This window comes from Acomys russatus, chromosome 4 (genome assembly GCF_903995435.1).
Source record: "Acomys russatus chromosome 4, mAcoRus1.1, whole genome shotgun sequence".
In the NCBI taxonomy this organism is placed as follows: domain Eukaryota; kingdom Metazoa; phylum Chordata; class Mammalia; order Rodentia; family Muridae; genus Acomys; species Acomys russatus.
This window is the reverse complement of record NC_067140.1, coordinates 56,080,761-56,106,549: the sequence shown is the minus strand read 5'-3', so window position 1 is coordinate 56,106,549 and position 25,789 is coordinate 56,080,761. Positions and strand designations below refer to the sequence as shown.

The 25,789-nt window shown below is 39.2% G+C and overlaps 1 protein-coding gene across 7 annotated transcripts in view; it reads right to left on the bottom strand.

The window, feature by feature from the left end:
- Mga (MAX dimerization protein MGA) overlaps positions 1–25,789 on the bottom strand; it is an 85,984-nt gene that overhangs the window by 24,363 nt on the left and 35,832 nt on the right. For 6 of the 7 annotated variants that reach the window (XM_051144417.1, XM_051144416.1, XM_051144418.1 and 3 more), the window contains exons 3-11: positions 23,596–24,541; positions 21,135–21,213; positions 20,924–21,022; positions 19,317–19,448; positions 18,955–19,059; positions 16,988–17,688; positions 14,719–15,061; positions 10,704–10,930; positions 9,267–10,081 (exon numbers count right to left, since the gene is read on the bottom strand). In XM_051144417.1, coding sequence (XP_051000374.1) covers positions 9,821–10,081; positions 10,704–10,930; positions 14,719–15,061; positions 16,988–17,688; positions 18,955–19,059; positions 19,317–19,448; positions 20,924–21,022; positions 21,135–21,213; positions 23,596–24,541 — 2,893 coding nt within the window. In that variant the 3' untranslated portion in view covers positions 9,267–9,820. Of the gene's footprint in view, positions 1–1,708; positions 2,333–3,895; positions 4,191–6,888; positions 7,452–9,266; positions 10,082–10,703; positions 10,931–14,718; positions 15,062–16,987; positions 17,689–18,954; positions 19,060–19,316; positions 19,449–20,923; positions 21,023–21,134; positions 21,214–23,595; positions 24,542–25,789 lie in introns of those variants that run through there. The other variant, XM_051144421.1, reaches the window with a different exon arrangement.

The following is a 25,789-nucleotide window of genomic DNA, read 5'->3' as shown; positions in this document are numbered from 1 at the left end:
TAAATAAGTATATTATCTTAAATTCATTTAACCTAATCCAACTTAAATTTGGGGCTGGTGAGATGGCTCAGTAGTCAAAAGAACTGGTTTCTCTTTCTGAGAACCTAGGTTTAGTTCTCAGCACCTACAAGGTTAACCAGTTGTCTATAACTACAATTCTCAGAGATCTCTGTTATCTTCTTCTGGCCAATGGGGGTACTGCAAGCACATGGTGTACTTGCATACATGAAGGTACATACTCATATAAAATTAAATTTTGGTTTTATTGAGACAGGGTTTCTCTGTATAGCCTGGGCTGCCCTGGAAATCATTCTATAGACCAGGCTGGCCTCAAACTCAGAGATCTACCACCAGCCCCTGCCTTCTGTCTGCCTTCTCCCCCCCAGGGGGTGGGGTAGGGTAGGTTAAAGGTGTACACTATCACAACCAGGCTAAATTAAATTTTTAAGAAAGAGAAAATAAACTTAACTAAAAAGTATATAGATACAAAATATAAGTACAAAACATGGAAATGTTGTCTCTTATTAGTTACATCTGTGTCAGTTCATCTGGACTGTCAACTCAATGGGATTTGCAAACAGCTGGGATAACAACCTCTGGGCATGTCTGTGAAGTTGTTCCTAGTAAGGTTTAACCACGGAGGGAAAGCCATCATGAATGTGGACAACAACCACTCCATGGAATCAGGGCCTGGATAGATAAAAAGCAGAAGTCTCAGACACACAGTGACACAGTGACTCACACTCCTGCTGCCATGGCCTTCCTGACCGTGATGGACTGGACCTTAAAACAGTTAGCCCAAATAAACTCTTCTTCTATTACTTAATTTTTTGATCAGGTTGTTTTGTCAACTGAGTATAATAATGAGAGCTGGGAATGAAGATGAGGCTTTGTTTTAGGAAAACAAAGCAGGCAGGCTGGCCTACCTCTGAATAATGTATATATGTGGTCCACAGATATACAAGCAGGTAAAACACTATTAAAATTTACAAAAAGTTATCAAAATAAGTAAGTATACTATTTTTAAAAGTGTTACTGCTGTGTGTGTGTGTGTGTGTGTATATATATATATTTTATATATATAAATGCAGCAACATTTTCTCAGAAAGGGAGGGAGGGTGAAAAAGTAATGCCTACCTCAGCAGCTATCATGAAATCCCCTTAGAGATGTGCAACCCTAGCTCTCATCATATCCCATTTTGCCCTTGGCTCCCATGTCACTTTAATGGCTGTTCTAATGGCTCAGAGCTCTGGTCCTATGTACTAAAGGTCCTATCATTTCATGTTCTTCAACCAACATTTCCACTCTGATTTTTGTGTTTTTACTACTTCCTGGGGTAAACTCTAGTCCTATTAAACTATCAATCAGATAATCTCTTCATGGCAGCTGATTCCTGTAATCAAGAATCTGGCTAGACAACTGTACAGATACTCAGCAGTCATTCCTAATCCTACAACTAGCCATAAGCTCTGTTATTTTTAGGGTTCAGTTTTGCAGAACTTTAAGGTTTTAAGGAATATTAACATGTTATACTACAGCTAAAAAGCCAAAATGTATTCAGACATGAAAGCATCTCAAGATAGCTATAAATGCAGCCTAACAGATTTGTAGACAACAATGTAAAAACTGGAAACTCCTAATTTTATTGACTGGAAAATTCAATTAAACAGGTTTACAATAGAGCAGCTGAATAGAACTAGTCCTTACCTGGTTTCTGGCTCACTGGTGGACTTCCATTAATTCCTGAGAGTATAATAGGTACAGAACTCAACGATGACGTTGATGTGGTCACCACAGAGGAAGATGCAGCTGTGGTCACCATGACTATGGAGGTGGAGGCAGTGGAAGCAACAGGAAGAGGTATAGTTGGGGATGCTATCAATGATTTAGGAAATGAAACTGAAGCCACAGGGCTAGTAGTTATCCCAGTAGTTTTGGTAAGGTTCACAGTGGCTGTAGACTGGGGAGATGTTACAGGGGTAGTGTTATTAGTTTCAGAGATCTCAACAACCCCAGCAGCAGAGGCACCAGAAGAAAAAGTAGCTTCTTTAGCTCCTGTATCAGAAATAGCAGTCATAGATGTCACAGCAGTAATATTTTCTAAAAACACTTGAGAAGAAGTAGTAATGGCAGCAGGCACACTGCTGCACACCTGAACTGGCTCAGAAGAGACCACAGGTGTGACGACCATTACTGGAGAAGGCCTGATACTGAACTTCTGTGGCCCTGTCAGGGGTTGGGGTGTGCGAACTCCAGGTATCTTCTGCTGTAAGGCGCCAACTTTGCTCATCACGAATTGTGTGAACACACCACCAGGCGACGGCCGAGCCGCTGCAAATAAAAATTTGTGTGTCAAAATCTTTACTTCTCTTATTGTGCCCTCCTACTAAGTACTGTCCTTATCAACATTAGTTGTGCCCACTGGGGTCAATTTCTTAAGGATACAACCCACCCAAGTACCAATTTCTACCCATTTAAAAAAAAAAAAATCACTTTTCTCAACCCAAAACAAAGCTTTAATAAAGTTCTAATTTAAAAAACATGAAAATTAAGTGTTCTGACTAAACTTCTTTAGGCTACACAATATATCTAAGTTCTTAAGACACTAACAAGAAAAAAGTAAGTGTGAGCTTGCCATAATGGAACATCCATTTAATCCCAGCATTCAGCAAGCAGCGGCAGGCAGAGCTCTATGAGTTTGAGGTCTAAAAAAGTGAGTTCCAGGACAGCCAGGGCGGCAAAAGAGACTTGTCTCAAAACAAAAACAAAAACCCAAACAAACAAAAAGAGTAGTCACTAACCTTATCATCTAAAACAAATGAAAAAGAGAAGGACAAGAATCCCCCAACATAGTTCCCTACTTTCCCCGTCCAAAATTTAAAGTGTGTTTCTGCCACTTCTTCCTGTCTCAGCAGCTCCCCCTCAATGGTGGTCCTTTTACAAGATAATTAAGTACTACATATTTTAAAAATATAAACACATTTTTTATTTTTTATTTATTTTTTTTTTCAAGATAGAGTCTCTCTGTGTTAGCCTTGGCTGTCTAGAACTCACTTTGTAGACCAGGCTGGCCTCAAAGTCACAGCAATCCGCCTGCCTCTGCCTCCTGAGTGCTGGAATTAAAGACATGCGACACCACGCCCGGCTTTAAATACACTTTCTAAAGAGGAGAATAAGACTGTCTTTTATTGTTTAAAGCTGCAGTCTAAAGAGGCAAAAACAGGTTCTCTTTAAAGCATTAACTGCCCATCCTCTATCTTCACTCCAGCTTTCAGCCAGATATTTCAATTTCCTGTTAGAGGAATAAAAATGAAGACAAATTGACACCTTTCCTTAACATTACTAAAGGTATTTGAAACAAAAAGGAGGAGTTCCATAAACCAACTGTAGAATGTTCAACTAAAATAATGTTTCAAGAAAGCAATTTCTAGTACAGACTACAACACTAAAACGTTAAGCAAAAAAGTTTTCATACACAGAAAGAAATACGTACAATACTGTATTATTTTGAAATTTATGTTTTGTAAAAGCTTTCTATTTTTAGCCTATACTAACCCATCCCACTAGCTCTTGCTAGCTTCTTAGATTGTAAGTACATGGAATATGCATATGATTGTATTAAAAAACCTCAACCCTCACAGGAAAAATAAAGAAAATATTTTAAGGCAAAACCTTAAGGTTTTTTTCCCTACATTAGTATACAGTCTCAAAGTCTTTAACTGTAAAACTACAGTTCAACCTGTCAAATACCATAGGTCGCCAGAAGAACTATTTTACAATATTTAAGGGAATTAATAAAGCCAAATTCTTTACTTTTCTACTTTTATAACCTTCATATTCATTAGCCAACACAAAATTGCAGACTTTTTGAAACCATATGCACTTCTAACTTACCAATTGGCCTTTTTGCTGGAACAAATGCCTTCGGATTCTTCCCAGAGCGATTTGTTGTTGGGCCAGAGGATGCCATTTTGGAGTTAGATGTTGAAGGCAACAGGGTGCGTGGTTTCCTGGATGCAGCCACCTTGGCATTGGATGCTACCTTGGAGATGACAGTACTGAGGGTTGAGAGGTCCAGGACTGAGGGTCGCAACCTGCCTGTGATATAAGCAGCTAGCCTATTGGCTGGATGCAATGCCCCCATCTGTCCCAATAGCAACTTAGCCTGCGGGTAACTCTTACCATTAACCTGAAACAAGTGGCAAAGAGAAATTCTGTAAAGATAAAATTCTCTGGCTAACTCCTCTCCCTTGACAGGGGTTCCATTTTTATAAGGTGTTTTAAAAATCTATGCTTCAGATGTAAAAGGGAAAAAGGAGTGAAGCTTCCATTCAGGATAATCTGAGTAATTTGAATGGTATGATCTGATATCTGAACTAACCTCATCTCCACTTATGGTTTGGAAGCAGAATTTTACAAACTAAACTAATTTCTGCATTATAGATATGTAAAAGACATAACTGTGTCCAACAATTCATCTAATTATTTTACATTAATAAGCAATTATAGTTATTAATAAATCATCAGCAAAAACAGAATCTCTGAGACCAGAGAGGCATAAAAGCCCTCACACAGGGTCTTTTCAAATATACTTCATATCTTAAAATACATACAATCTACTTTTGAAGTTAAAGGTCACTCACTACTACAATAACCCAAGCTATTAACTCACCCCAGTTTTTTTTTCTTTTTCTAAGATGTTCAGATTTTATTTATTTTCACTTTATGTGTATGAGTGTTTGCCTGTATATCATGTATATGCCCACAGAGGCCAGAAGAGGGTATCAGATGCCCTGGAACTGGAATTCAGACCACTGTGAACCACCATCTAAGTGCTGAGGTCCTCTGGAAAAACAGCCAGTGCTTTATGACTGCAAAGCTCTATCTCTAGCCCCAGTTTTTGGTTTTCAAAAGGGGCAACTCTAAAGATACTATCTTCATATTGTAAACAGAACATGCTCAAAATAAAATGTTGGCATAAACTCAGTATAACTGTAGATGTAGTCACTAAATGGTCAGAATAAAGTACTGCCTGAGTTGATGACTGTCCATTTTAGGCAGCAATTTAGGTGTGCGTGTGTGCTTCAAGAGAGTACTAAAGCCTTCCAAGTTTCTTACTCATGATTTTTAGGTCATACTACTGAGTGACAGCTAGAGAACATAACTTTTTCTGTCTCATCATTTACAAGTAGTAGATTAAAAATGGAGCCATCTACTCTTCAAATTAACAGAAAAACAGTAAAGAAACTATAGCAACCCACTCCATAAAACAAAATTACTCTTTGCTACTTAATTTTGATTATTCTCAGCAAGATTAAGATCAGCAACCTCAATCCCTCAAATCTGATATTAAAAATTAAGGTTTTTTCCATCCAAAAGTAAATCATACTAGTTTTTTAGCTATAAAGAATGTAGATCACTACTACTTGTTACTGAGATTATCTTCCCTAAAGTCTATACAGGTCGAGCATTCCTTATATCCCAGATTCCTGGGATAAGAAAGAGCATTTCAGATTCTCAGATATACGTAATAACCTATTTGGAGAGAAGGTCTAAATCAAAGCACAAATTTTATTGGCCATAAATACCTTACATATACATAAGGACCATAGATAATTTTACATAATAGTATTTAGTGTTTTAGCATTCTACCTACAAACCATCAGTTGTGAAAATTTCTATTTGCTGATGATCATAATTTCAAATTTTAGATATGGGTATCAAGAATGCTCAACTTGTATTACAAACTGACTGACCATACAGTGGACAGCCTGGTCTGGTGGCACAGTCAGAAGGTGGAGGCAGAATAATCTGTGAGATCAAGGCCAGCCTGATCAACAAAGCAAGCCCAGGAAAGCCAGGGCTACAAAGAGAAACCCTGTCTCAAAACAAAACAAAACAAAAAAAAGTTATACAGTGACTTTCTTTCCTTTTGCCTTCCAAGAAAGGAACTTTGCATAGCTGCAACTGTCCTGGAACTTGTTCTGTAGACCAGGTTGGCCTTGACTTTAGAAATCTGCCTGTCTCTGCCTCCTGAGTGCTGGGATCAAAGGTGTGTGCCACCATGCCTTCATTAGATCACATTTAATTCAGAACTTCTCTCTCCAGAGAATAGTCTACAAACCAATTTACTAACAGCAACAAGGTATTTTTATCCTACAATAGTTCTACCCACAAAATTTCAAATAAAAGGTGAAAGGTAACTACAGTTTACTTTAAAAAGAAAAAACTGTATGTGCTTGAATAACATCTTACGAAATTAAATTTTTTCCTGAGCTATCAATGTAGGTTAGTTTTACTATTGTAAAACAAGCAAATGAAAACAACTCCTTTCCCCGTTACATATATACCATCTATCTTTGTTTTGTTTTTTTCAAGACAAGGTTTCACACTGTCCTGGTTGTCCTGACTTAGAGATCCACCTGCCTCTGCCTCCAGAGTGCTGGGATTAAAGGCGTGCGCCAACTCTGCCAGGCTTATACTACCTACCTTAAACTCAACTTAACTCTACTATCCCCAATAGTCTATATATTTCTGTTTTGAAATTTTTATGCCAATAAGATATTCTAAGAACTAAACTAAATGCCTACTTTTGTTTAGGTATCAAAGAATCACTAGAGCCCAAGCATTAAAGCTTATGAAAAGAAACTTTCTGAAAAGAATAGAAAGAAAATCATAAGCTAATTGAGGCTCCATATTTCTCCTTATGTAACATTAGTTTATCTTATACTTATCACAATAAGGAATAATGATTTTATTACCCAGGTCGTAGAAAATTTAAATATGACCTAAGGTCAACAAAGGGCTTTGGGCACTTTAAAAAAAAAAAATCAAGATGTTAGCTAAATGTAAAAAGGTATTATACCCAGATTAAAGGTAATTCTCACCTGGATAAGCCCAGATGTGGTTGAACTGGGTTTACGTTTATAGGCCACAAGCTTCCCCGCAGGAGAAAGCCCTGCATAAAAAGGCAAACCTTTGCCTCCATGCAATCTCTCCCTCATTGAATCCAGGGCATCTGTCTGCACAGGAGAGATATCATCCATTTTCCCAGGGGACAATGGACCATCAGGAGTCTCTGATCCAGATTTCTCAGCCATATCATCTTGGTCTTGACTTGATGGCATAGAGATTTTCACACGAGAAGAATAAACAGGAGGATTCTTCTCACCCCGACACTTCCGCTGAGAAGCCAACTCAATGATGAAGCTGCCCACCTTAAGTGACTGTGGCATGTTGCTATTGATGTGCTGAGATAAAATGCTCAAGATCTTGCTTCGGTCTTCCTCCCAGTTGCAGTCTGAGATGATCTCTATCAGCTTGGTGGGGCCACCAGGTGACCTCTGACGTACATAGGAGGCAGACGAGGGCTCCCCACCAGGTGACCTCTGACGTGCGTAGGAGGCAGATGAGGGCTCCTCATCATTGCAGGAGGATTTCCAGTTCTTTTCTGTTTAAAAAAATATAAAGATCTCCTACATCACAGCCATTCGGCATTGGATTTTGATTTTGTTTATTTTTCGAAACAGGGTTTCTCTGTGTAGCCCTGGCTGTACCTGGAACTATGTAGGCCACGCTGGCCTCAAACTCACAGAGCGCCACCCGCCTCTGTCTCCTGGAGTGCTGGGATTAAAGATGTGCTATTGAACTTTGAAGGAAATTCAAGTTTCTCACTGTCTCAGTTCCTAATACTTTCAGTGTGTTAAATTAGTGTGTAAACCCAACATTCTGGAGTTTTCCAGAAAAGGAGAAAAAAAAAAAAATTGCACAGAACTATACAATTGTCTTCACTTCCCACAGACTAAATTTCCAGCCCGGTGCAGTGGCGCACAGCTGTAATCCGAGGACTGGGGAGGCAGAGGCAGGCGGGTCTATGAGTTCAGGGCCAGACTGGTCTATAAAGTGAGTGCAGGACAGACAAGGACATACAGAGAATCCCTGTCTCAAATTTTTAAAAAAGGAAATTTCCTTAGCAGTGCTCTAAAAGGTCACAAGCATAGAAGGTGCAATCTTGCAAAGTGTGACCTATAACTAAGGAAAGTTTACTTGACAGAGGTTATTGTTCTAACACAGATAATTGGTAAGCCTGAGACATGTAAAGGCAAGAATCAACACTAAGTAAAAGAGGTTTGTTTTTGTTCATAAAAAACAAAAAAGAGGTTAGTGAGATAGAACTTGTGGTTGAGCCTGAGTTCAATCCCTGGCACTTTATGATGGGAGGAAAGAACTACATGTTTCCTGATATGTGTACCATGGCAAGCATGTACCTCCCCAACCCCCTCACACTAATTAAAAAACAAACAAAAAAAAAAAAAACAAACAAAAAAAAGAAACTTTTAAGGCATATTCTACCACTAGTTTCTTCTACAAATTCTGCTATGCCTCTAGATATGGTTGTTCCATGTCTACATTGTATACAGATGACTCAGAACCCAGTGTATCCCTATCCATGGTGACATGCTGCCAAAGAACGTATTTCATAAGGCACCAGATTTCTATAGTGGAGCTTCTCAACCAATGTGGAGAGAGTTGTGTCAAGGATACAGTTCCCCAGGGTGCACATGGTCTCAAGCAGGTTCCTCTACCCTAGCAGCCTCCTCCATTTTCTTAAATGTAGAATGGAAACATTTTACTAATGCATACTGTGTCACTATAAGAGGAGTGCTATTACTTAGGTGTTGCATAGCCAAAACCAAACAGCTAAATTCCTATTTGTTGAAGCAAACAGAAATTCTCTTCATAGAAATTCTGGCAGTAGAGACAGCTAGATCACCAGCTGATAGTTATTCTTCCATTCTGTGTTTACACAAGCCCAGTGGTGGTGGCTATGGAAGACCTCAGGCAAATTTTAATAGCTAATGATACCCATACCTTGAAGCTTACAAAGAGAAAAAATGTTTCACTGAGATGATTCTTACATGTCCTCTGAAATAAAATGCCTTATCAACACAGCAGACCTTTTAGTGATATTAAGCCAAAGTCGTCTGCTTGTTTTCTCTACTTTCAGCAGAGGTTATAAAAAGCACAGTGACATATTCTGGAGCATTGGTTTAAGAATTTCTCGCACAGGGGGCTGGAGAGATGGCTCAGAGGTTAAGAGCACTGACTGCTCTTCCAGAGGTCCTGAGTTCAATTCCCAGCAACCACATGGTGGCTCACACCCATGTATAGTGAGATCTGGTACCCTCTTCTGGCTGTAAGGTATACATGCAGGCAGGGCACTGTATACATAATAAATAAGAATTTCTCCCACTAAATAATTCAGAATTACATAATAACTACTATCTACTGTTTTTCTGACCTTGTGATTTATCAGAATCATCCTCCAAGTCACAAATAAGCTGCTTTAAGGTCTGTTCAGAATCTGGTTCCTAAAGAAGGAAGCAATACAGAAATACCTTAATTCAAAACATTGTCGAGAGGACATAAATTAGTAAAATAATCTACAACTTCACATCTGCCCAGATACATTACTCATGTTATACAATCCAAGGCCAAGAAAATAAAGTAGATAAATAAAATGTAGTCTTTATTTCTTAATGTTCTAGAAAAATGACTGAATCACTTAAAAAATAATTTACACTATACACTATCATACATTCTAAGGAAGAATATTGGATACTTAACAGAAGGAACTTCACTTCTTTAGAAAATTCATTAATGTGAAAAAAGCAAATCACACTAATAAGTAAGTATTCCGATTTAAAACCAGAAGTACTTAACGGCTACAGGATTTTAGTAACAAACACTGAGAGGACAGATTAAATAGATATGAGGAGAAATGGGTTTATTTATACATTATAGGAAACAGAAACAAAATTATGATACTAATAAAAATTTTAATACCAGCAACAGGGACCTGAAAACTAAAAGGTTATTATGGAACAAGCAGTTCACCTTTGTAGCATGGTTCTCAGGACTAGAATAACATGAGCTCTGCTGCTGAAATAATGAAGATGGGGACAGGGGTGGAGATGGCCGTCTCTGCTCCTCTTTCTTCCGTTCATACACTCGAACTCGGGCACAAGTCATCATACTTTCAAAGTATAAATAGACTGGATCTTTGTCCTCTTCTCTTATCTATTAAGTTTCAAATAAGAGAACACATCATTATAATGATGGAGAAAAAAACATATCCTAGAATCCATTACAAACCTTGTTTTTGTTTGTTTTTCCTTCCAGGATCTCTCTCCCTGTGTAGTCAGGCTGGATCTCTTGAACTTAGAACTTTACTTTCTTCCATCTCCCTAATTGCGTCTAACTCCAACTCCAGGGGACACTATACTCACCTGTGGGCTCTGAGGGCACCCATACACATATGGCATACACAACAATAAAAACTAAATTATGAAAAAGTTCATCTTTCTATGAACTTGAAAAAAACTTGGCTACATTTAATTATTTCTACTCACTTCCTCTTTTATCATTTTTTGTTTTGGTTTGGTTTTTTTGTTTTTCAAAATATAGGGTTTCTCTTTGTAGCCCTGAATGTCACGGAACTCATTCCAAAGACCAGGCTGGCCTTGAACTTACATAGATTCGCCTGCTTCTGTCTTCCAAGTTGAGCCAGAGAGGAAGAGCCTTACAGACACATTACCTTAATTCTTGACAGAATATTAATAAAAACTCTACTTGAAATCTATTACCTTTTCAAATAACTTACAGAACTTACAATAAAAACAACAAACAACTCCAGGCTTACCACAGGATTGGGCTTAGGAGTGTACGCTCGGGCTGGTTTAATTCCAGTAGGTGGTTTGCCCTTCATGGCATTAGAAGATACATCTGGCTGAGGCAACACCAATGGCTTCACAGGTTCGATGACAGAAGGTGTTGGGATATAAACCGGCTCTGGATCTACTTCACCTTCCACTTTTACCCACAATGGGTAATGTCGAACAGGCTGCTCAGGTTCTGCTTCACATACGGCTTAACAGAAAAGGAGGATATGATTTTAAAGTGCTTTCGGCAATATATAAGTTCAGCACCGAAGCAACGCCAAAACAAGATATGCTCCTTCACAAAAAGATAGTAACTTGTAACAATCAAACAGAACCTCCCTGGAAGTCCTCTAGTTGTCTTCTTATGCATTGATTTATTCATCTATTAATCAAATACTTGTTGAGCACCCACAGTCCAACCAAGAGAATAGCTAAGAATAAAACAGAGTATGTGTATGTATACATAAACAAACAAGCATATACATACACACACACACATACATTTTAGATCCTTTTGTTAAACTTATTGTCTCTCGTGTCTTTTGCTGTCATTTTAAAACTGAAAACCGAAACAGAGCATGTGTAGAAATCAGAGGACAACTTTTGAGCATAGGTTCTCTACCATGTGAGTTCCAGGGACCACACACAGATCATAAGGCTTGGCAACAAGCACCTTTACTGATAAGCCATCCCACCAACCCATAGATGTTATTCGTTTAGATGTTATTTTAAATGGTAATTTTTATTTCAACTTTCAACTGTCTGTTGTGCTGGGCACAGAGGCGCATGCCTGTAATCACAGTACTCGGAAGGCAGAGGCAGGCAGATCACTGAGTTCGAAGCCAGCCTGGTCTACAAAGCACAAGGACAGCAAAGGCTACACAGAGAACACTGTCTCAAAAAACCAAGGGGGGTACCAGGCGTGGTGGTGCACGCCTTTAATCCCAGCACTCGGGAGGCAGAGGCAGGTCACTGCAAGTTCGAGGCCAGTCTGGTCTACAAAATGACTCCAGGTCAGCCAAGGCTACACAGAGAAACCCTGTCTCAAAAAACTAAAAAAGAACTTAAAACAACAACAGCAAAAACCAAGGGGGGCAAAAATCAACTACCTGTTGCTTATACATTACATGCTAATGATATACACTTTTATCTCACCAAATTAATTCATACTTCTAACAGTTTGATGTAGATGACTTATGATTTTTCTCTCTACAGAAAAAGTAAATTTTACTTCTTCTTTTCCAACGTGTATACCTTAATACACTAGTTTTTCTAGAATAGGTTTGCTTTTGAGACATAGCCTGGCTGTTACCCAGGTTAGTCTAACTCCTGGACTTGAGCAATACCTCAGCCTCCTGAATGCCATGGCAATGCACTTGACTGTTGAGTGAAATGTTTGCCTGCTTCTGCCTCCTGGGTTCTGGGACTAGCACTGCACAGCGCACAAGTGATTGAAAGCACACACATTCTTCCTCTTTCTGTCTTTGGTGAATGAGGACTACTGGCTCAATCTTTCATAATCAACGAATTTGCAAAGTGATTTGCAGATCTCATTATCAAACAGATAAAGAGCCTTTCTGGTTCTAGTGTGCCCACAATTTTTTATCAGAAATAAATTTTGCCAATTCTTTTCTTTTTTAGTATCTCACTATGCAGCTCTGGCTGTCCTAGAACTATGTAAACCAGACTGGCCTCAAACTCACAGAGATGCACATGCCTAAGCTGCCCAAGTGCTGAGAATAAAGATGTGTACCACTCCACTATGGCAGGTGGGACTGTGACAATTCTCTAAAAATACTCATTGGGGGGATAATATGTCTTCTTAAAATGTCTATTCTGGTCATGGAAAACTATGTTAAATTGATTTTTTCTTTCTTCCTTCCTATCCCCCACCCCCCTCCTTGAGACAAAGTCTCACTATGTAGCCTGGACCTATGTAGATATAGCCTATGTAGATCTGGCTGGCCTCAAAATCATAGAGCCCTACCTACTTCTCCCTCCTAAATGCCAGGACTAAGGATTTGAACTGCCATGCCTGACTATTGATGGATTTTTCTTTTTTTCCCTTTATTCTGTTTCAAAAAGCTTTATTTTTACTTGGTCCAAGATGAGGGAAGAGCTCCAGGGCAATTACAAAGCTCCTAGTAGCTTGAGAGGTTCATTCAGATGGAGGTCCTAAGGCTGGCTGGTACAGAGCAGAGGTGGAACTCCTTCATGCTAGAGAGTGAGCTATTCGGAGATACTCATGCAGAGATGCCTGTGGCCCAGCCAGCCTACAGATGTTGGTCAGGTGGTTGTCCATCTTCTTGATGAGCTTTACCTCCTCATCCAGAATGGTTTTCCAAGAAATTACAGAGATGAGGTTCTGTGTGAGCAGAACCCAGGGAATGGAAATCCAAGAGGGCCTGGTTCAGGTTCTTCTCCAGGGCCAAGGCAGCGTCAATGGCCTCCTGGGTTCTACCCTACTCATCTTGAGACGGCTTATGCACATCCTAGAACAGTGCATGGCCCTCGTGATCATTCTGCAACTTGAGACGCTGAGCACTCATGAACAACACCCAGGTTCTCAAACATGGTTGGTTTTGAAAATATAAATCTAAACATATTCTTATCAGTAACTTGTAATTTTCTACTTTAAAGATACTGTTTTCTAGTCTAGCAATGTAGCTAATATCCGAAAGTTTTTCTACCTTCTTGGGTAAAATCTACTTTTTTCCCAGGCATTAATTAATTAATTAATTAATTAATTAACATTCTGATTGCAGCCCCTTCCTTCCTCTCCTCCCAGTCCCACCATCTCACCCTTTTCCCCCCTCCCCTTCTTCTTAGAAAAGGGGAGCCCACTACCACCAACCTGCCCCCGCATATCAAGTCTCATCAGGACCAAGTGCATTCTCTTTAACTGGGGCCAGACAAGGCAGCCCAGCTAGGGAAAAGGGATCCAAAAGCAGGCAACAGAGTCCATGTCAGAAACAGCCCCCATTCCAATTGCTTGGGGGACCCTCAGGAAGACAGAACTGCCTATCAGCTACACATGTGTAGGGGACCTAGGTCCAGTCCATGCATGCTCTTTGGTTGGTGGTTCAGTCTCTGTGATCCTCCATGGACGTAGGTTTGCTGTTGGTCTTCTTCGGGATCCCTCTATCTCCACAAATAAACCAAACCTGGGTTTAGTTCTCAGCACCCACATGGTAGTTTAATCATTTGTGACTCCAGTTCAAGAGGATCCAATGTCTCTTCTGACCTCTGAGAGTTCTTACATATAGGTGGCACATACATTCAGGCACACACATACACATACATGTTAAATAAATGAGAAAAAAATAGAGATTAAGGATTAGTTCAATTGTAGTTTCCTAGCAAGCATAATGTCTTGGGTTCAGTCTTCAGTGCTGAGAAAAAGGCCACACACACACACACACACACACACACACACACACACACACACACACACACACACACACACACACGAGCTGGGGAAAAGACTTAGTCATTAAAGTGTTTCCCACATAGGAATGAGGACCCAGATTCCAGCACTATACTAAAAAACCAAGTGTGGTAGTTCCAGAATTAGAGAAATGGAAACAGGATCCCTGGAGATTTGTTGGCCAGTCAGCCTAGCCAAATCAATGAGCTCCAACTTCAGTGAAATAATTCTCAAAAAATGTGGAGGGCCAGTGAGATAGCTCAGCACATTAGAAACATCCTGTCAAATCTGACAACTCAAGTGTGATCTCCAGGACCTACATGGTAAAAAGAACTGACTCCTTCAAGTTGTCCTCTTGACCTCCACACTCACACACACAGAGACACACATATAAAATAAATAAATGTAATTTTAAAAGTTATTTTAATCTAGTGGAAAACAAGTTAGGAAAACACATGACTTCAACCACTGGCCCCTTTACATACATTCACAGAAACAGGTACATACACATATAAAAAGTATACTTTTACAAACAATAAGATAACAGTTTTAAGTCAGTTAATACTCACTGTATTCCAGCTTCTTTCTCTTCTTTTTCTCCTTCAATTGTTCCTCATCTTCTCTGACTCCTCCTCCTTCCCTTGCTTCCTCTCCCGATGTATCATAAAATAATGAATCTCGATGAGCAGCCTTCTTATGGAAATGCTTTGTTTTAGATCCCCCTTTAACCAACACAACTTTTCTTTTCAAACAAGTGCAACCAAACATGCAATCTGGTCGACGACAGTGAGCAGGCTGGCGCTTCTCCAAAGCTAGACTAGAACATATACAACCCAGTCGACAGAAGTCATTGTTACATGGAGGAGCCCGTTTCCTTATGATTGTGTGGATGGGCTTAGTTTTGAGAGATGCCTAAAGTTAAAAGAGAAAGTTAAAATTTTACTAAATCATCTCAATACCGTCAACAACTTACGAGTCACATATTGATCTACCTTCTGATTACAAGTACTAATAACACAAGACTAACACAGACTCAAAGGTCAGACTACACATATAATTAGGGCTCTGAGTAAACAAGCTTCCATTCTAATGCATTAGCACATATTAGCAAAAGAAACCTCTCAATAATTAAGAGCAAAAAAATCAAATACAGATTATTTACTCACTAGAAATCACATACAATATTCTTCTGCGGGGACTGATAAATCTAAGGTTCATAGGTCAAGCTTAATGTTTCATAAGGTTTTCCTGGAGTACAAGCAGGCTCATATTGCCTACAGTATAACAGCAGAATCAACAACTCTCCGATAGCATATGTGGTCTGCAAAATCCAAAATAATTACTATCTACTCTCTTATATAAAATGTCCTAAATAAACAATAAAAAGAATATCAAGAACGCTTGAATCTTTATGACTAGTAAATACAGAACACAGGCTAGGGATTTGACTTGGTGGATACAGTGCTCCCATCCAAGCATTTAAAAGCAGAGTTTAGATCCCTAAAATCTACATAAAAGCTGGGCAGGCAAGGCAGCCACCTGTAATCCCATTACTTTGGGGGTAGAGACAAGGATCCCTGGAGCCAGATGACAAGCTAAACTAGCTCCAGTTTCAACAAGAGATCCTGCCTCCATAAATAAAGGAAAGAGGGACTAAACAAGACATCTCAGATCAACTTTCACCTACATACACATATGCATGCACACACATGTATGTATGATCAAACAAAAACACACACCCATACATGCACACACCACATTTAGAAATTACAGGAAAGCATTTACTGCCAACATCTTATGATCTTCAGCTCTAAACTCAATACAGAATTTTATTTTTACTTAATGTGTGTGCAGAATATGTGAGGGTACCTGTGCCACAGCACACATAAGAGAACAAAAGAGTGTACAGTTGGTTCTCTTTATCCCCTTTTACTTTGTTTCTGGAAATTGAACTAAAGTCATCAGACTTACGCAGAAAGTAGCTTTACTCATTAAACCAATTGCTAGCCCCAGAGTTTTTATTTTTTGTATTTATTTATCTGTAGTATGTGTGCAATATATGCATGCAACTATGTGGCTATGCCACCCCACAGGCACACATATTTAGGCCAGAGATCAGTATCAGGCACCTTTATGATTTTCCACCTTGATGTTTGAGACAGTCTCACCATTAGCTTGGCTGGCCTGAAGCTTACACTATGTAGATCAGTCTGGCCTCGAACTCACAAAATTCACAAAGAGCCTCCTGCCTATGTCTCCTGAGTACTGGGATTAAATGCATAAACCAATCCAGGCATTGTATTCCACACTTTTAATCCCAGCCCTCATGGTAAAGAGGCAGACAGATGTCTGTGGTCTAAAGACTGAGTTCCAGGACAATATCATGGTGAGACTATCTCAAAATTAATCATCATCAAAAATAAAAATAAAGGTTATGTGGCACCTTGCCTGGATCACCTTGTTTCCTGATATGGATTCTCTCGTTGGACCTAAAGCTCAACATTTCGACTAGATTGGCTAGCCAAACAGATTCCCCTATCTCTGGAAGCCCAGGTCTTGGTAGTTAGAGGCCTAGGCCATCACACCTGGCTCTTACGTTGGTTCTAGGACTCTAAACTCCTAAACTCAGGTCCACAGGCTTAGCAACCAAATCAGAATTTTATATTCATTGATTCATTGTCTCCCTCTACTGGCAGAAGAGATCTATCCTCAAAGGATTAGTTGACAGAAAATAAGTGAAGACATCACTTAATTCTTACCTCGGTTATTAAAATGCTAACACCCAGCTTACCTGTTTGCCATAAGCACCAATATTTACAGAAAATAGCAAATACTTACTTGAGCAGTAAGCAGAGTTGTCAAGGAGACATCTGCTCGCTCTTCAGTAATATAGGTCCTTGGTTTTCCTTCCCAGAGTGCACAATCTTCCAGGTCCATAAGCTTTACTTGAGATTTTGACAAGCCTGAAGAGCGAGTTCCCTGGTGCTGGTGCTGATGCTGCTGGTGCTGCTGCTGCTGCTGCTGGTGCTGCTGCTGCTGGTGCTGCGCCTGCCGCAAACTAATCTGCTTTGGAAATGGACTTTCATCTACAGCTGGCACAACCAAGTTAGTCACCTGATTATCTGAGGTTGTACTTACGGAATTCTTAGTAATTTTATCTCCTGGGATCACATGAGAGTTTTTCTGCTTCGGCGAAACAGGATATGGTAAAATAGACTTATAAGTTGATTTAGTTCGGCCACTCAGTGTTGTCTGCTTATTTTGAGACTTTGTTTTTCGAGAGGCAGTGGTTACAGAATGAGGCTTCACAGAGTAAGAGGTAGAAGGGGAAATGGCAGATTGCTTCTTTAGTACGCTATCAAGAGTTCGAACATAGCTGGTACTCTTGGTGGGTAGCTGGTACACCACTGGAGATGTGGGGGCACTGGAAGAGAAGCCCATGCTTGTTTCCATCAGCTTGCCTTCATTTTCCAAGTACTCATCTAGCTTATCACTACAGAAAGCAGAACGGTTTTTCAGCGAAGTCTCTAAATTTCCACCTAGAAACAAGGAGATATAAGACATTTAAACCTTGGAGAGTTTTAGATATCTAAGAACATTTTATAGGGTCAGTGAGCTACATGCTTTTGAGACTTCTCTTAAGGGTTCCTACTCAAAGAAAAAGAAAAAAGAAAAAAGAAAACCAAACAAAATGAGACGGTGCCTTCAGATACAAGCTATCAACCTTTCCACCTAACTATAGTAACCAGTGACGAGTAAACACCTAACAGAAAGGAAAAAAAAAGAAACTAAATCAAAGCTGACTTCAACAGAACACCAAGGGACAATTTAAGAGCATGGAGTTCCTAGACTCTGAAATATAATGTAAGGGAAGAGTTAAAGTCATAAAAAGGAAAGTGTAACCTTTAAGTGTTTTCATTTACTTGGTTTTGTTTTATTTTGAAACAAGTTTTCACTAAGTAGCCCTGGATGTCTTGGATCTGACGACATAGCAACTAGGCAAGACTTCTTAACATCTTCCTTTGCTTGCCTCCCAAGTGGCTGGACTACAATGGCATATCACCCTATCTAGCAGCATCCCAACATATTACTATTGTTGTAAGGCTTAACAAACTCAAAGATAAGGAAGAGTTATTTTGGACAAATAGTAAACTAAGCTGATAAGGGTATAAATACCAAAAACAAATGCAGTGAGAAAGGAAAACCAAACAAATAGGAGTTCCTATTGTCAATCAAAACCTTTGGGTTACAGGTTTACCAGCAAGACACTGCTTTCAGTTTAGTTTAAAGGGAAAAAAAAGGAAAGAATAAGAAGTGATTCAATGAGACTGACCTGATTTAAAACAGGGTCTCACACTGCTATGTAACCCTGGCTGGCTTGGACTATGTAGTCTGACTACATAGCCAGAATGGACTCAAACTCACAGACATCCACTTGACTTTGCCTCCCAAGTATCAGGATTCAAGGCAAGTACCACTATCCTAGGCCAAGACCACGTTTTTAAAGAACATATGTAGAGGTAAAACTGAAACAAACATTAATGACCAGCCAGGCTTGGTGGCATATGCCTGTAATCCTAACACTTGGGAGGCTGAGCAAGAGAAGAGGACTGGGAGTTCAACAAGGCCAGCCTTCTACACTTGATGAGACAGCATTCAAAGAAACACAGAAAAAGAGCTGAGCTTGAGCTGAGTATAGGAAAGTGCTTGACAAGCTGTTGGGCCCTATATTTAATCGGTGGTAGTAGCAAAACAAAACCCAAAACAACAAACAAGAAACAATCAAAACCCAAAAGACTAATTACCTTCATTCCTAGATGCAGAAGCACTATGAATTTTTCCTCTCCATCCCTTAATCTTGGTGAAATCATTGGTCTTCCCTGTCCTAGAAACAAAAGGAAACCCAGCATCTATAAAAGAAAAAGCAAAAGAAATGACCAGAGTTCTAGCCAGCCAATATATGTCAAATTGCTGTTTCTACTATGAATACATCTTATGTATTAATTCTATGCCAAGAAATGACTATTTACTCTCTAAAATATCCTAAATGGTTATCTAAATATACTAAATTGGAGAATAAATGTAATGTTTTACAATTTATAATACAAATAACCTAAACATCAGAGAAGGAAAATAGTATTCACTTATACAAATGCTACACACTCACCAGGAGACGCAGGGTTGGTTCCTGTAACATTCCATAAAGGAAAGCTGGTGGCTGGAGCCAAAGGCAGTTGTACTCCCAAGTATTTAAGATCAATGCTCATTGCTGGATCCACTGAATTCAGTTTTAAGCCCACTAAAAGAAAAATAGAGCACAGTCCATATTATCTCCCTTCTTTGAAAAAAAAAAGGCTCAAGAGTTAATAAAGAGAATGATAATAAGAAAAAATTATGAGCAAAACTCGTAAAGTTGCAAGGAAATAAATTCTGTCAATAAGCTAAAGGAGAATGGGAGTGGAGTTCTCTCCAGCAAATAATAAAGAGAAAAGCATGCCTTGCCAATTGTTTCATCAAAATCTTGATTACAGCCTTGTGAGAACCTAACCAAAGGGCATAATTAAGTCTTGCTCAGACTGCAAATATACAGAAAACAGAAAATACAAATGTATTTTGTTTTATGTTACAAAATTTATAGTAATTCTTTCAGCAACATAAATAAATAAAGCAAATCCAAGTCTTTTAATTCTTAGCCCCTGAGGTCCAGAGGTCTTCTAGGGTATCTAATAAAAAGCTGCAATAGATGGAGTTTCTGGCTTCATTACAGGTACTAATTCTCCAGTTATTATCAATGAGCCTAAACCAAAAATTACTTAAAAATTAAGAGACAATATTTTTGAAAAAAAATCCTGATTTTTTTTTACAAGGCCAAAAGGAGTTATATAGAGTAATGCTGTACAGATAGGTTACCAATTAAAAAAAAGAAAAGGTCATATAGCTAAGTAGGCATGAAAGAAAGTACTAGAGAAGTCAGGAAAGTCAGGAGACTGCTCACTGATTCTAGACTATCCCAAACTGGCTAATCTGACTGGACAGTAAAAATCAGGAAAGACTCAGGGGTCCCCCTACCTCTTTTTTCCAAGCACCAAGATTGCAAGCAAGTACTGCCATGCTTAGCTTTTGTGTGTGTGCTGGGTATCAAAGTAAGATCCTCACACTTCACAGTAAGCACACTTTATCTACTGCACCCCTAAAAAGTCTCTCTGTATATACACGTGTCCTTAAATGTGTTATTTAAGGAATAAAAGTGGGGCCCAATCCCAAAGGGGGGAGGGGGAGGACGATTCATAATGTAGTCAGAGTTTTAAAAGATGCAAAATGCTCCCGTTTTGAAAACACTGCTTTCTTACTGCGATACATTTTCTTCGTATAGAAATTACCAGAAGACCAAGATGTGTTTTTAAAATTGAAAAGAACTTTAAACTGGACACGGTGGTACATGCCTTTGAGTCCAGCACTCAGAGAAGCAGAGGTAGGTGGATCTCTGTGAGTTCAAGGTCAGCCTGGTCTACAAAGCAAATCCACGACAACCAGAGCTACACAAAGAAACTCGGTCTTGGTGGGGATGGGAGTGGGAGGGACCAAACCAAAACCAAAAACAGAAAATTAAAAGAACTTTAGAAGCCGAGAAACTTTTTTAAATTGATAACTAACAAGTACTGAAATAAATTTAAGAATGGAAGGGGAAAAAAAAAAGAAGCAGGAAGAAAAGAGGACAAAAGAAAACAAACATACAAAAGACAAATTGGGTTGTCCACATTTTGAAACTAGTACCTTCTTGCAGAGCAGGATGTATCACCTGCTTATGCCGCAAAGACTTCAAATCTTCTATTAATTCCTTCTCCAACTGGGAAATTCTTGTTCTGCAACCTACTTACAAAACAGTGAAAAATAAAATAATGTACATCAGAGAGAATAAATGTCCCATACTTCATACTACAGCCCCAACAGCAAATATATCTGAATTTATACTGTTATACAATACCTGGATCATTTGTGGTTGTGGTCTGAAGACTAGAAGGTTCTTCTGTTGTCCCATCAACTGCATGAATATCCAGAGCCTCCTATAAAATTAAAAATAAAAGCCAGTTATATTGCTTCTATTTTTTTTTCCCCCTTCTAAAAATTTTAAAGGAATTTTTTTAAAAAGACAATGACCAGAGGCTTGGGGAAGTGTTCAGTAGGTACAGTGCTTGCTGTGTAATCATGAGATTCTGGTTTATCCTCAGTACCCATGTAAAACCTGGATATGGTGGCACTTTTCTGTAGCCTCTGGTAAGAGTTTGGAGTAAAGGAAACAGGAGAATCTCTGGAGCTCATTGGCCAGGTAACCTAGCCAATCAGTGTGTGCTCCAGGTTCAGTGAAGATACCCTCTCTCAAAGAATAAGACTGAGAATGACAAAGAAGGTGCCAACCTTTGGCCTCTGCACACAGTCGCACAGGAATACACATTGAAACCCAACTACATGCATATACCATTCATATACAATGAATTTTTGCTTTGTTTTTCAAGACAGAGTTTCTCTGTGTAGCCTTGGCTGTCCTGTAGACCAAGCTGGCCTCAAACTCACGGCGATCCTCCTGCCTCTGCCTCCCGAGTGCTGAGATTAAAGGTGTATACCACCATGCCTGGCCTACAATGAATTTTTTAAATAATAATAAAGGACCAAGAATATGAAAACACCATGTTTTAGCAATAGTTGCAAATCCACAGGACAGGAATAATTGTTCTCATACATTTTGGAGTTTCTTGTCTTTTTGCTTTGTTTTGTTGGTAGTGTTTCTTGTAACCTATAGTCTCAAACTCATTAAGAAGTTGAGGGTGGCAGGCATTTCCTGATTATGCTGTCTCTCTATTTCCCAAATGCTAGGCCACACTAAGCATGTATCACAATAGAGAGTATAATGTATGACTTATTGTTTTTCTACAGTATTAGCATTCAACTATTTTAACCATCAGAAGCTAAGAAAGGTAGTCTAGTGGTAGAACACTTGCCTTAGTATGTGTAAGGCCCTGCCTGGGTTTGATCTCCAGTACTGTTCTCCCCATTCCTGCTACAAAGATGGGGGGTAGAGGTTGGGAGTGGGGGAGTCAGAGAGGGAAGATGATGAAGAAGAGGAAAGAGAAGGAGGAAGGAGGAACAGGGGGAAGAGGCAGGAAAAGGAGAAACACGACTACCACCAGGAAAAAGACAAAAGCAAAAGCCAAACCAATCATGGTGGCTCACACCCATTATCTCAGCACTTGGCAAGCTGAGGCAAGAGGATTCAAAGTCCAAGGCCATCATGGGCACATAATAAGAATGTCTCTAAGTAACGTGAATAGTAATCTCATACTCTACCAACATCAAACTATTATTTACATCCAACCTACATGCTCATTTCTCAGAGCCTACATAAAAAAGCTTTCTCAGTAGCAGAAAAGGAAGAGACTAGGTAGGAAGACAAACCCAACATCTACAGTCAACTAAATTACTTAAAAAAAAAAAACTAAAAAAAAAAAAAAACCTCTATGCAAAAAACAATATGCATGTAGAGTCAGAGAAGCACAAACCAAAAATATATCTATGGGTAAGACAGTTATAAGGACTGCTAGTATTGAGCTGAGCGTGGTGACATACGCCTTTAGTGCTAGCTCTCAGAGAAAAAAAGCAGATAGATCTCTGAGTTCAAGGGTAGTCTAACCTACAGAGCACATATAGCCAAGGCTATGTAAAGGGGCCCGATCTCCAAAAAGAAAAAAAAAAGCTAGTAATTGGTTCTCCAACACTCTATTATTACTAACCAGTATAGGAGAGATGAAGTATCTCAGAAAAAAAGAAAGAAAAAAAAAAATCAGTGAACTTTTCATGTAGTGTTAAGCTTTCAGTCTACAAGAATGAAAATTACAAGTTCAAATTCCAGCACCCACAGGTGCAGATCAGAACTGCCTACAACTGTAGCTCTAGAGCAACCCAATGCCTCTGGCCTGCACAGAAATCTGCACTCACATACAAACACATACAGGCACACATAAATATTTTTTAATCAGATAAATATATATACTGCACATAGAGAGATCTAAGCAAAGGTACATTTTTAAAAATCCTATTTCAAAGCAAGTATGTTACGAAGTGGTTACTGGGCTGAAGAAATGGCTCAGTGGGTAAGAGGTTAAGAGCTCTGTCTGCTCTTTAGTTCCCAGCAACCACATGGTGGCTCATAACCATCTACAATGAGATCTGGTACCCTCTTCTGGTATGCAGGCATACACATAGGCAGAACACTGTATACATAGTTAATAAAAAATTTAAGCCAAACTAAGCCAAACAAAGATACTCAATTTCCCCAAACATACTCACAAATGAATACATTGACAAAAGAAGATCTTGAATTTTAAGCCAATATTCAATTTCAATTCAAGAATGATTAACAGACCTTAGAAAGCTGATCATTACAATCGTACCTTGGATTCAAAGGAGACAAAGAGCACACCGTCCACATCCTCCAGATCAGGCTTCACATCAGGAAAGGTATTCCCAGAGCCTGCAGGAACACTCTTTGCAGCAGTTAAAGACTTCCCTGTGTTTTTAGGTGGTCGTCCTGCCTTAGAGAGTCTCAATTTTCTCGGCCTTCCTCTTTTTCCAGGAGTATTTAGAGAGGCACCCTGACTAGCACTCACAGTCTTTGTTGACTGTGTTGTCATTTTAAGCATAGATGTTCGCTTTTTGCCTAAGTCCTCTTTTCCCAAAATTGAGTCTCCAACTGATCCTTTTGAACTGCCATGTGTTCTTTCCGTGCTGCTGTTGTCAAATATGTCAGGATATTTCCAATGAGGCTCCTTAAGTAAAGTATATTTTTGTACCATTCTGAGATCTGATGAATGTTTTCTGAGACTATTTTCTGAATCTTTGCTTAAGCAAAAGCCAGTCCCATCTGAATTTTCAATATACGCAGGCAAATATTCTAATTCTGCCAACAGAGATTTATCTTTTCGAGACGTGGAAAGCATATTATCAGGCAGTTCAGAAACTTTCACTGTGCTTTTCGTGACAGCACATGGCTCCAGGTAAACTACTGGCATTTTTCCAGCATCTAACTTAAACATTTTAGCTTTAGCAACACCTGGGCTACTTGGCAGCCATTTACAAGATGGATGGTCAGCTTCCAAGTTATCAACCTTATTGTGCCTCTTTAGTTGTTTCTCTAATATAGGATCGTCATCACTGTTTGAATATACATCCGTTTCCTCATCTGTCTCTTCTTGTTTCACGGTGATCCCTTCTGGGCATTCACCAAGTTCATAATCATAATCATCTAGAGGCTCCTCTTTAATGACGACATTAAAGTTTCCATTTGGGTCTAATGGTGAGGCAATCTGGGAGTCATCTTCAAAACTGTTTGCAATAAGACTGGAGAGACAGAAGATAAAAGAATAAAAATATCCATAAACAAGACTCAAAGAGAGAAAAACAGTCTGAAGACCAACTAATGCATCAGATTTCATGAGGCATTCCTTTAAAACTCTCTGTAACTTAAAGTACTCCAAAGCAACATACCAACATAAATAAAATGTGACTGTAAAATAATTCCAAAAAGGCCAACCAGGCTGCCAGCACTTGGGAAGCACAGGCAGGTGGACCCTGGGCAGGGCGGGGCACCTTGAATATATAGCAAACACAGGGTTTTCCAGACCAGCCAGCGCTATACGACACTTACGACACTATCTCAAAAAGGAGAAGAGGGAGGATAACAGTAGCTGCAGGGAAGGGAAGTACATATAATAATCAAGAAAGACTTTTGTATAATTGATATGGGGGGATGGCGCAATAAACAACTAGTTTTCATTTCTTCCCAGTTTGTTGCTTAAAGGATAAAGGAATCTTTATCAATATGGATCTGGGAGACGTGGCAGGACTAAGCAGTTAGATTGCCTAAGATTCCAAAGACTGCTCCAGGTAGAATTAGAATGAATCTTCACACTACATCTCTGTATCTTCATTTTTTTCCCTTCTAAACATGAATACAAGTCACTATATACCCACAACACATATTCAGTTACAAACCATATGTTGAAATAGGATAATAAGCAATTATTTTTTAACTTAAAAAAAAAAATCTATCACTGACAATAGCATTTATGTAGACAAGGCTGGCTTCAAACTTGGTTACCACAATGCCTGACCTTTCTTTCTTTGAGACAGGGTTTCTCTGTGTAGCCTTGGCCTAGACTCACTTTGTAGACCAGGCTGGCCTCAAATTCACATCGATCCTCCTGCCTCTATCTCCTGAGTGCTGGGATTAAAGGCGTGCGCCACCATGCCCAGCCTCTGGGATGCTTTTCTACATCCAGTAAGCATCAATCCTGAAGCCTTTTAGGCTCATCTTAAAACACTAACCTACACTAAATTCCATGTACTATAGCCACTCAAATCCACTTTACTGTCTCAAACAGAATACAATTCCAACTCTATCTCAATGAAACAACTAATTTTTTCAGAACTTACTAACTTAATGTACTTTATAAAATCCAAAAATATCAAATACGCACAAGCAACTGTGTTAACGGTAGTTACTTACCCCTGTACAACTTGTTTAAAAGGCCTTCAATGAGTAACTTTCCACTCTGCTTAAAATGTAGATGATAACAGAACACTAGT